We start from the raw sequence: 12,925 nt of genomic DNA on the forward strand, positions 1-12,925 counted from the left end.
CAAACAGAGGCTCTTTGAGTCTTGGTTTGGCTTCATATTGAGGGCAGAGTTGCTGGATTGTCAGGGGACAGAGGTGAAACCCTGCCTAGATAGCAGCCACATCTCTGATCACTTCATTCCTGCTCCATTCCTAAATATGTGCTATGCTGGCAGCTGAGACCCACTAAGCAGTTTCTAGAGAGAAAAGCTAAGTCAAGCATTTGTCTTCAGACTAAGGGCTACATGTATCTCAGGGATCTTAAGGAGGACTCATTTAGATCTAATTATATGCCCCACTCCCAGGGGTGTACAGAGCAACCCCATGCCCTCACTCCCATAATACTGGCAGAGCGATCAGCTGAACCCTGGTCTTCAGAAAGCACTGACTACATCTCACTAAAGGTCAGGCTTTATTCACACATGCTCCTTACACTACCCATAGCTTAACATGCAGAATCCTGTATGTTTGGAGGGAGATGTCCTGCCTGGTTCGGCTGTGTAGCAACTCAAAGCATTCACTAATCAGAGGAGTTAGCCTAGAGACAGCCAAGTCGTCAAATTACCAATAATACAGCATATAATTGACTTTTGGGATAGTATGACTAGGGAACCCAAACAAGGTGCCTTGAAACTGAGCGTGAAGGTGATGCTAATGAGGGGGGAACCTGAAGGCTCCCCAGAGCTCCCTGGAAATCCCATCCACACAGGCTGATGCTGGTCCGGCACCAAATGCAACCTCTAGGCTGTTTGCCCTTGAAACCCACTGCCTCCTGGAGCTGCCCCAAGACAAGCTGCAGTCTTAGCGCTCAAACACGTAGGGGTTGAGGTAGTTGAGTCTGCATAACAGATAAAAAGCAAGCAAGAGAGTTGGATGGAGACCCGTTAAGGCTGAAGCAAGACTGACTCAAGATAGTGAGAAAGAGAGAAAAAAACAACCTCTGCAGGACATGTAACTGAAATGTCCGAACATTGAGTACCATCAATCTGCAATTGACAAAGCACATCTTCTTTAGTAGCTGCTAGTTAGAAGTTAGCCCCAAAAGCCTCTCTTTTCAGGTGATGTGACGGATGCTTTCTGAAGGGGAAACAGTGATTTGGTCTCTCTTTCTGGGTGTGCATTTAGTCTGAGTTTGAGTTCAATGATTAAGAAGAGCCTGAGTGTTCCACTGATAATTTGTCCTTGTAGTGTTACCTGAAACTACAACTGCATAACCAAGCAAGTTTTCATGAGCTTCAGGAAGACTCCTGCAGAGTATTAGATATTTCTTCCAGAAACCTGGGAGACTTGGGTGATGTCTACAATGTGGAATGTTTATAGATGGCTAAATGGCAATTGGGTCCCTACCTTCCAAACGTTTAAATGCCCTAAAAACTCGTATTGGGCCATATCGGCCTGAGCCTAGTCAACACTTGACACATTCCAAGATGGCATCCCCATGGAGTGGCTGCTGACAGTCGTATGTCCACTTGGTTCCAAAGTACTGGACCAGCTAGCCGAAGATGGCTGAGGAAGGACTGAGGCTAAGATGGACCTCAACAACACACGGGCACAGAGCCACAGAGCCTTGCTATCAAGGGAAATAGTGGTGAGCCCAAGGAAAAACGCAAACTCATAACTGCATTTGAGTACTATGGTCTGACTGATCACAGATGGGAGTGTAAGAAACCCAAGATCCTAGCGTTTTTCAACAGGTATTTTGACACGCATTATAGTGATGGGGTGTTGCTAGGTTTGTAAAAGTTCCGGGGCTACGCTAATGTCGGGACTGTCGGGACTTGGTTGGAGCCTCTGATCTTCTATCCGGGGCAACAACCAAAGGCCCAGGGCTAATGCCCACACCAGCATCTCCTAGAGACACCTCTGGCAGGAGGACATATCTTAAGGTGTTTTTGGGGCTCTGTGTATATGGGAATTGGAGTCTGCCTTTCAGCTAGGCGTGCCAGAAAAGTTCACATACAAACGTAAGATCCATTCAAGTGGGTAGAGTGAGCATTAAAGGTTACCTGTGTACGTGGCTAGCCATACAGTAGCCTGTAGCATGTGTGTAGCCCCTGAGAGTGCTTGGGAAAAGGTCAGTAAATGGGTAGGTACTGTGGCAATCATTCAGATTGGCAAGAGCATTGACCAACTGAAGTTCCTGTCTGAAGAACCTAATAGCTGAATGCATTGTGGACCCTTTATGAATGCATTCGGCTATTAGGCTCTTAAACTGTTCTGAACCCAATGGCTGTTGGGCAATTACCTCCTGGCGTGTGGTATGGTACTAGGCCTCAGAGACCTTGTTGGAAAATGCCCCAGCCTGGTATATCGTTTACAGTTGATTTGGCAAAGTTGCTGAAAACTGCATATGATTGTTCCCCAGCACATTATATCATCTAGAGGATGCCCAACGTAATGCCAGGCAATTCAAAACCTTCCAGTCATCAACTTTTAGATTTGATCATATTCCCTGGCACAGACAAGCCAAATAATGTTTGACTACTGCTTCATGGGCCCAAAGGCAACACTCCCATTCATTTAGGAATAAATAGTTCATGAATGTCCCCTGAATCTAAGCGATGCCCATGAATCTACATAAGAGGGAGGGGCTGTGCCAGAGGAGGGTACCCTTCCTACTGTAAAAATAGGCATAATGTGGACCGTACTGGAGGAGCCCAACAAGTCGAAACCCATCTGGAGTTGCTTATTATATCATTCAGTGGGCAGGTGAGCTCCCGGTTTTGGCCCAACCTGCTGCCTTTAAGATGGGTCCACATGCAAACCAATCACAGTGATTGCGTGGCATCTCATCCAGGGACTAGAATAACAATGAGTTCCTCAAAGTTGCCTTCCTTTAAACTGTGTAGATCCTCTTGTGGTCATGACTTTGTGGGGCAAGTTGTCACATGTGGCAGGCCTTCGTCTTGATTTTGAAATGTATTGCTGTGGTCAAAAGTGGCCCATCTCTTGCTGTGAAAGATGGTACATCAGAGGCACACAAGAGCCAGAGTGCTAGTCTGTGTTCTAGAATCTTCTTGCAGTGCCACTATGACAGCATTGCTGGCATGGCACCTATAGAACACACATGACACTGCAGGCCAGAGATGCACTCACTCACTAGCTGTCATTGAACCCCAACACCAGGAGATGGTCCTCCACCAGAGTTCGGCAAGCAGCACCGCCTCGGCTCCACCCCAAAGGGTGACGTAGGGAAACTGAGGGGTCCTCCAACTCTCTGAGGAAATCAGAGGCCCTGGCGGATAGAAGCATCTCTGGGAAGTAGTAAGTGGCTTACTACATGACGAAACGTGCAATGCTATCATGTCTTCCACACATGCAGCGTGGCTGTCTTCAGCTCCGTGACCAGCAAGTACATACGAAGGATGATGCCTGAGATGCAAACGCAGAATTTCTTGTCAGTGGGACTGTGTCTTCAGCAAACTGGAGCACTTCTACCTGCACTGGTATAGAGTAGCTACAGGCTTCCGGTGGCACAGAACACGTGTCACGTGCCAGCCAGTCTAGCTGAATAGTGCCATTTACCAGAAGACCTTGGGCCGCAATGACAGAAGCAGACAAGTGCCTGGTTTCAAATGAGCAGAAGTCATCCACGTTCACGGTCCAGGAACTGTCCGTCCTCGTTCAGGAAGTGAGGGGCCACTACGAGAACCTTTTCGGGACCACTTCCAAAAAGCTGTCTATGCTGGCCAAGAAACAAATTTGGGAGAGCATTTTACGCAGCGTCAATAGAGCTGGCCAGGGAGGCAGGACAATTGCTGACGTCAAGAGGCGATGGAAGGATATCGAGCGTCATGGAGACAGGTGGCCCCCATTAGCGACAGCTGGGGGTCCGTGTGAAGAGCAGTCACACAATGCAACGGAGGAGAATCCCAGGAGCCCACCTTTCACTGAAGGTCCTGAAAGGGTGGACATGACAGACATAGGAATGGTGTCTCGTAAGTCACTTAAGAGAAACTATTAAGATCACACAAACCACGCACACGTGCAGGTCCCTTCATATCACCCATTGTGGAATGTCTATTTGTAAACTCTCTCTACCTTGCATAGTCAGCATAACTGTGAAATACTCCCCCCTCTGAGCACATTTTACCTTGGCCCAAAAGCCATGTTGCAAACTGATAATACCTATCTAAGCACAGCTATCGGGCCCTGTTTTAGCACACTCTTGTGCCATTGTGGCACCTCATTTGTCAATATTTTTCTTTGCTAAATTCTGCCATTCAACCAAAGAAGGGTCTTGATTGTGTCTAAAAATCAGTGATCGAAGTGACTGGGATTGGTCGGTAGTGGTGTTCCACTACTTTTATTTTTCTGTTTACCATTCCTCTACTTTGTATGACCATATTCACCATTATATACAGTGGATATGTCCATTCATGTCCCTGTGCAAGTGTAAAGTTGGAATAGGAGCCTTAGTTACTAGCCACTTAGACTAGTGCAATGCTCCGGCCGCAACAATTGGTTGATTACAGGTTGCACCATGCTTCTGCCTACCCTCTCCCCTGCCGAGACCACAGCTCCACCACTTTTTTTGGTACACTTACCCCTGCTAGAAATGGTAGAACAGCCATCAACTGACTACCACAAGACAATTAACTATGGCTGCTCAAAGCATCTGCTACAAACCTACCTGCAATTGCTTCATAATCTGAGTTTCCAATGATATTCTAAGATCTGTTTCTAATTCTCCTGCCCCTTCCACCACAGGCTCTTGTTGGGGACAAACTCCCAGGTAGGTTTGAGGGCTACTAGGAGTTTGCAGACTATTGGAAGGCCATAAACCCTTCCCCCAAAAAGGAATGTAGACTCAGCCAGACAACAAGTTCAAACTGCAGTTTATTACAGCCAAAACCAACAGGGATCAGTACAAGGATAGAAGAAATTCACAGACATCTTAACGTCTCCTGGCTCGCAGGCCAGTTTTGTATCCTGATTGCGTCATAGTGATGTCACAACCTGGGCCCTACTCCAGAAAAAACCTTTCGCCATCTGGGATTGGCTGTCAGGAGCCTAATGACCTATACAGTCCCTTATATGAATTATTCCACTGGCTCTCGCATGTCAGGTGACTGGCCTGGTCCATCCCCAAATTACTAACTGTAAACAATGTTACAGTGTGAGGGTCTTACTATTGGTTCTCCCTGTTGCTACCCACCCCTAGGAGTCTGAACTGTGATTGGCTAGAGTTGATTTCCCCAGGCCTGGGATCCGCAATGGTTCTCGGCTCTTGGTGTATCTTCTCAAGGTAAAAAGAATGACTATGTGTCTGCATTGTAACTTGTGTGCACCACCTTAGACTATGACTATGACTATGACGTTCATCTTGTGCAACACTTGTCTCATTGTAACATCTTTGTTGCAAGATTCTGTCTGGCGGCGTGAGATCGACTCTCTTTCCAAGCTCTGGTTTCAATTCATTGTCTAAGTCAGCTGGGTCACATGTTCGGAGACCATGATTTGGAGCTTCTGCAGCTTTGAATTTTGAGGAATTATTCACATTTATTGCAGCTGGTATAACTGTTGTTCAGGCAATGGAATGTCGTTTGTATCTGCTGGCCTTGGCAGCAGGTCCTGTCTCAAACATTTGCTCTTGTCCAGCCTGAATTCACCTCAGCTCAGCTCTTGTGGCCTGCTGTAAGTTTCCTGAGCCGTAATTTGGCATCTACATGTTCGTGCTATTCTATATTCCCATATGTTAGTCACACTTGGCTATGTCAGGTCCCATAGGTGCTCCTGCAGTTTCATAAGGTTAATTGCACATAAGCATCTGCAAGCTTTGTTCAGGATCTCTTGCTTCTTGCAGATTCTGCGTTGCTGCGTTAAGCTAATGAAAAGAAATAAAGCAATGACAGTATGTATATGTATCTGTCCTCTAAATATAGAACTGTACGCTTGTGTTCTTCGTGTATTTGAGTGTGTGTTTGTGTCACGATGTGCGGATGGCACATGTGCTTCCTGTCTAATGCTGCTATGTCGTGGTGTCTCTAACGACGTCAGTGCCTTTGGCTTCTCAGTGCTTTAGTCAATAGTGTCAATTGAGCTCTCTTTAGTTGCAGTCTGAGACGCCTCGTCCACTCTGGGTAAGGCTTGTACCACACCTGGTCTGTAAGGTTGGCTGAGTGGGTACCTCTCGACATACTTATCGATTATTGGAGTACTAGGAATTTGTCCGAAATAGTATGGGCGTTCACGATTTCTCCTGGCCTTCTTCTGCATCATATGCCTTATGGGATGGGAAGGAAGGGGTGAATTTGCCCATCCCTCTTCACTCTTGCTGCATGTAAAACCAGAAGGCACTGCATAATCTCCTCATTCAGTGCACCTCCAAAACTCTTCGCGTATCAATTTCTTCCCTCCAATTGCCACATTTCAATTCACCACATCCCATCTTACCTTATTACGTTGAATGCCCCCCATCCCCACCACAGAAAATAAACACACACCAGATACTGCAAAATACAATATTGCACACACTATACGACCTTTGCAACATCATCATAAGGTCCTGCAATTATGCCAGATATTTTAAACTGCGTTTCCTTCAAACTCTGGAACTGATACCACCTACTGACATCCTGACCTTCTGGCAATTGCTGCTCTAATCCATTATCATTGTCTCTATTCACACCATGTAAACTTCTCCATCTCATCTAAAAACTCCCACATCATCTGTCATTTTAGGTCCAGCCTCAGCCTGTTTTCATTGTTCCTTTCAGCTGTGACGAGGTATAAGTGAGCTAACTTTTTACAACTTCTAGGACCTCCGAATTACATCAAAATATTCTTCTTTGGCCCGTCTGACTGGAGTGCAGTGAGAAACTCTTTACCATAAGGTGCTCAGTGGTTCCCAGGGAAGGACCCGTTGCAAGGAGACAGAGGAGTGAAATAACCAATGACAGAATGACAGGATTTGACAGTTGTGGCTGTCAGTTTGTTCCTTAAGAGAAAGTGGCTGAAGACCGGAGAGAGCAGCTTGGTTTTAGGGGGGATCTTAAACATGGTTAGTGAAAGAAAGATATTGTAGTATATCTCGCTGTTCCTCCTCACGCAAGTCATCCCCGCCCACTGAGGTTGTGGCACAATTGACAGTTTAACTGTCATATCGTGTTGGCTCCTCTGCTACACGCTTATAATAAATACATAGTACCTGGTTATCCACACGTCCTTACTTCATTTCATGTAATGTCCACGCTGCACTTTATGTGTTTTCAAGGATTTGCCAATTACAGAACATGAAATCAACATCTCCCAGGGATGCAGATACTGTATTGCTAAAATATGTTCCTCCAAAGCAGATCCCTAGGTGCAGATCCAAGGGTTCACCAGTATCCATGGAGTAAAACCATAGTGTGATGAAAATCTCTTTCCACACTCTACACCCCAATTCAATGTCATCCGGACAGCACTCTCCCTCCTGTGTGCTTCATAGTTAACATGCCCAAAAATCGCACATAAAGCCGACAATATAAGGTGTAATCTTTTAACCGCCACTGGTGAAGCATGTGCATCAACGATGAATGAACACCAATATGGGCGTATTGTTGACGTTATGCGGCGTGTTCAGATAATGCTGTCGCCCTTCACACCTCCAGCATAGATCCTGCCATGTACCGCTTCCTCTGGTCGTCCTCCCTGCTTTCCCCCATGTCTTATGAAGTTTCTGCCGCCCGCTCCATCACCCGAACTGCATACCCACAACAAGAGCTCACCTATGCTGCAGCGCCACCTTGGCCAGCCGTGTAATGTCCTGGGTTGAAGCTCAATTGGACACCAGGCCGCTGCAAGCCACTACCAGGATATGTCCGACTAGGAGACTCTCCCTGAGTCCTGGAAACAGACGGTGACAGGGGTCTTCCTCCTCGTCCCTCACCTTCGTCGTCACTTGAAATGAAGTAAAGACGCGTGGATGACCAGTTACTATGTATTAATTATAAGCGTGAAGGAGGTAAAACCCTCTTGTCAGCAGAGGGGCCAACACGATATGAGAGTTAAACTGTCAACTGCGTCACATCCTCAGTGCGCAGGTATGACTTGCGTGAGAAGGCACAGCGGGGGCCATCTTGCGCACCGAGGTACACTACAGAGATGCTCATATGGCGTTCCCATTTAGTGCCTACATAGGACCTCAAAGTACTGCAGGTCAAAGGGTGCAATCATTGCAGGACTGGTGTTGATGCCGGCGGTCCTTCTATGAAATATTCCGAGCGGGCCGTGAGGGCACAACACATAACCCTCTTCAACACTTTACTTTTGTTATAGGTCCTATGACTCACCAGCTGTATCACATCAAGCTTTGCTGTAGAAACTATAGGCCTGTGGAGATGGGAACTGAATTGAATATTCTGGTTTACACATGTAGTTCCATGAGTAAATAGATGTATTAATTATAATGAATATCAAAGCCTGCCAGATAAAATGCATGTTCACTGATACTCATTAAAGGAGAGAGTTGCCATGTCTATAAAGTAGCTTCATTACTTACGTTCACACGTCTGCTAAGTAATGTTTGTGCTATAGTTATGTTTAGGAAGGAACTCACCTTTTGTTGTCATGAGGTCCTCATGATTCCATCCAGAACCCTAGGAGCATCATCAGGACCCGGGATTCCACTGGCGACAGTTGGTGGCTGGCCTGGTGCTGTGGGGTGCATCAGTAGTTGAGACACAGTCCCGAAAATACACATGTATGGTACTGGACATGTGTGGGGGTCATGAGGTGGATACTCTATGTAACCGCCGGTCTATATGGGCCCTTCCAGCTAGGAGGGTTATATATAAGGGTAGGTAGGGAAAACAATATAAGAGAAACACAGGACACAGGAGTTTAACAAAGTATTGCATTTAATGAGTTTATGTGTTCTACTGGATTTACCTGACTGTACCATGTGTCCCCATCATGGAGGACTTCTAGAACTCTGAGACTGTGGACAACAGGCTTACCTGGAAACCATCTACAAGGAAAAGAAGAAAAGGACCGTTGGAAAATGACTGTTGGAAGACGGAAAAGACAGAGGGAGACAAAGAGGTAAAGAGATAATTAAGAAGAAGAGAGAATAGAGGAAAGGATATTTGGACACCCTGGGGCGGTCACAGCATCGAGCAGCCCTCCAGGGCATCTAGGAGGAGGCAGGCTGGGCTACAATTGCCAGCTGCAGCTCAGTGCGATCTGAATCCCCAGGCCACGGGCGGGGTGCAGCATCAGTGAAACAACACCCCAGCCCAGGGTCGCGTGTGCGTTCGATCCCAAGACTAATGGTGTGGCCTGAGAGGCAACAGCCAGCCAGGGGGCCAGTCTGGGCAGGCCAGAAGACAATAAAGCCCAGGGCCGCGTGGCGCACCGCGACCTAGGTGAACAAAACGACCCAGTCCTGGCCATGGCCTGAGAGCTACGGTCTGGGTGAAGGAGAGCGTGGCTGTGGAGGTAAGACCGCCTGCCCCTGGGTTAGATGGGATGAGCGGCAAACAGCGATGACCTCAGCGGCTGCATGACAGGTGTGGGCTGCGAGAGCCACCGAAGGGCCTGTGAGGGATCCACCCTGCCTGGGGACAGACGGGGAGGCCGGTGTACATGAAGCGCAAGGAACATACCTGGAGCCCTGGCTGTGACGTCTTACACAGCGGGGGCTCAGTGTGAAATGGGGCCGTTCATCCCAAGGCTTCACACAGGTAACCCGGACCTGGGTGGAGCCCAACAACAACATAAACACACTCACCGGCACAACGGAAATAACTTGCAGCACTGTCACAGAGGAAATAAAGTGTTTTATAAGCCCCATTCATTTTGAAGCACCGCCACAGAGGAAATAAAGGCTTGGAGAGCCCAGAAGTAATATCAAGCACCGCCAAAGAGAAAATAGATGAAAATCTGTCAAATCCCTTTAATGAATGCACCACTGTGGAGCAACAGAACGGGCTTCCAGCGTCCATTCAACAAGAGTCCTGGAGCTCAGCAATTCATAGCCATTACTCACACTGAAATGGAGGAAAGAAGCAGAGTGCAGCAAGGTCCCAAAATACCACCTTTCAAACCTGTGGCAGCCACCCGCAGCACAGTGGGGGATTTGACCTATTGGTGCATCACAGCAGTAAGGGCATACAATAAAGGTATGGTACTTTATTGACTTTTTACAGGACTGACAAGTGAGGACAAATAATGTCAGTCAGCAGATGCCAATGTTATGCAAAGGAAATGTAAAATAAAAGTGTATGGTGACAAATGGAAGGGTTGAAATGAAGGTTTGTGAGCCCAGGGGAACTGTGAGAAGGAACCTGCCCAAAGTTCATATGGTGTGGGGCGTGTGTCACATTGTAACTTCTGCTTTGTAAATGACATAGTAAATTTGGATTGAGACCATGAAGGGGGCATACCTGGATAGAAAAGACAAGTGTACAGGAGTAATGGTTGACGTGATTTAAATAAATGCTTGTATGCGTAGCCCCCACCCCTTCTCTAATGGTGTACTGTGTCTTATTTAATAGTAGGAATTCTGGATTGTGGCCAATCTCCTGTACTAACACCTTTAAATTGCAGGTTGCTCAGCGACTCACTGGAACAGCAGGTCTGGGATGGTGGGGGTGGTTCCAGTGTGGCCCATTGCTGGCCCAGGGTAAGTTTAAAATTGTGCTGCCCCGGGCCAGGGCCATAAAACCAGGGGCTACAAACAAGCAATGGAAGGAAAATCTGGGGGGAATGAAGAAGGTGAACATACTCCACACATAACTATTATGTCCAGTGGTGCTTGCATGCAAGTAGGATGGTGGTCTAACGATGTGTGTGGATTTGTGAACATAAGGGTGAACAGACATCCCCTCTCAAATATTAATTAATTGTTAGTTCTAATTGGTTAAGCATCATGGTTTTCTACATTTGATGCATCATCCTCATATCATGAGATTAATCTGCATGAAGAGTCACATCCTCTTACATATTTAGTGACCCCTTTTCGGGCTCATAGGGTTCATTGTATGCCTTTCGTTTAAGCTTGCCATCTTCTGTTTTTCCCACATCTGTTGCAAGCATTGTTTGGTTATATGGTGAACAAAAGGTATTTTCAAGATGACATTCGAATGTGGGGGCAAAGCATAAAAGAACACAACCATAGGGTACATGAGGTGTTAAAAGTAACGCAAGATAAGGGTTTGACTATCAAATTATTGAAGTGTCAAATAGGTGTACAAAGTGTAGCGTACTTGGGGCATACCATTGATGCAAGAGGGATTAGGAGCAAGGAGGGATTAGTCAAAGTAGTGACGCAAGCTCCTTCATCCATGACGAAGGAGCAACTAAGGTCATTTTCAGGAATGACTGAATACTATGTAAAAATAATCCCTGTGTATGGAGAAAAAACAGTGCACATGAGAAATCTATTGAAAAAAATACAATCAGTTTATATGGTCACAACAGTGTCAGGAGGAAGTTGATAGATCCAAGAGAGATGTGGATCAAGCACCCTCTTTGATTCAATTTAATGCCAGGTGTAGGGCAGTTCTCATTGTGGATGCTAGCAAATTAGGGGTGGGGCAGTATTATCACAGTGGCAAAACGGTCAGTATCGGCCCATCACATTTGCATCTAGCGTCCTCACGGATGCAGGGAAGCGCTATGCTGTAATTTAAAGTGAAGCATTGGCGGTGGTGGCCTCTTAAACTTTTTAGGACCTTCTTGTGGGGTATTCCTTATGTCATAAGAACAGACCACAAACCGCTCACTTATACAATGAAAATTATTGCCTCAAATTGTGAGGTGCATGGCAGATCTCGAAGAGTACAATTTTACAGTAAAGGACATGCTGGGCCGCGGTTGAAGCTTTGATTCGCGATCCATGCGTGGTTTGGGGTTTTTCCATGCAGTAGTTATTTAAATATTTGATGGAAAAGGGGGGTGCCCACTTCTTAAAAATAGATAGCCATGTCTCAGGGATTTACCTAACACTGGGTGTTTTTAGAAATGTAACAGTTGCCATCTTGGTTTTCTCTCGATGCGAGAGATAACCGCGGCTATAGCCAATGATATGGGAAAATGAAACGCACGAAAAAAGCCATTTGCAGATCAAAACACATGCAAATGCCATCAGGCTAGAGTTGAAGGCGTGGCTGGAGGGCACCAAGAGAAATCTGGTAGTTGCAGTGGGTCTAGGGACTGAGATAGCAACAAAAAACTTTCTGTAACTTTGCATTTAGACACGAATAGCCGACATCTCAAAGCAAACTGTGTCACACAAACAGCATGTGTTGTGGGAGGAAAGGGAGCAGGCAGGGGAGGTGAGGAGGCCATCTGTGAAGTGAGGAGAGCTAGCACAGATGAGGGGAGCACTTGGTGAGAGCCAGGCGGGCAGGAAAGCATTTTTTGTCCAGCCGTTTTGCCGATATTCGCAGCTATATTCGAGGCTAGAAAGGACTACGGATAGCCGCGGGTAAGAGTAGTTCCGTGCACATGGCTATACATTTTGGGCTTCCTGTGTTTTCTTTCTTTTTAAAATATATTTTTATAGGTATAGTGACGTTGAGGTGAAAAATCACTGGCCATGGCCAAAGGCCATGGTCAGTGCCACGGTAGGTATTTGGGAGTCTTATCTATTTTGGCTGTGTGCTTTCAGACTTTCTTACATGTGAGACTGGAGAAAAAAAGAAGAACATTGTTTAAAAAAATCAACACAAAAAGGAGCCACGCTACTCTAGTTTTAGATGCCCCATCCACTGTATTTTAGCTTGTGTCTTCTCACCCATGCTATCATATCTTGTGTAATTGTACCCATTAAATGTATCCCCACCTAGTTTACTGTCATGCTCTCTTTATCATCACCTACCTTACATACCTCCATGAGCAGTCATTTACTGTATTGATCTTTTAACTTCCATTGTATTACTAATGTCTCTTTTGTCATTCATATTCCATACGCAGATCTTTTCTTTTTTAAAGCATATTTTATAGCCGCTGCTAAACAAA

The 12,925-nt window shown here is 46.2% G+C and overlaps 1 protein-coding gene across 1 annotated transcript in view; it reads left to right on the forward strand.

The window, feature by feature from the left end:
• The first annotated feature begins 3,040 nt into the window (after window positions 1–3,040).
• The window catches only part of LOC138568968 (uncharacterized), a 90,358-nt gene continuing 80,473 nt past the window's right edge, over window positions 3,041–12,925 (forward strand). The window contains exon 1 of the mRNA XM_069646717.1: window positions 3,041–3,915. Coding sequence (XP_069502818.1) covers window positions 3,522–3,915 — 394 coding nt within the window. The 5' untranslated portion in view covers window positions 3,041–3,521. The remainder of the gene's footprint in view (window positions 3,916–12,925) is intronic.

The sequence above is a fragment of the Ambystoma mexicanum genome, chromosome 2q, assembly GCF_040938575.1.
Source record: "Ambystoma mexicanum isolate Mex_15411 chromosome 2q, UKY_AmexF1_1, whole genome shotgun sequence".
NCBI lineage: Eukaryota > Metazoa > Chordata > Amphibia > Caudata > Ambystomatidae > Ambystoma > Ambystoma mexicanum.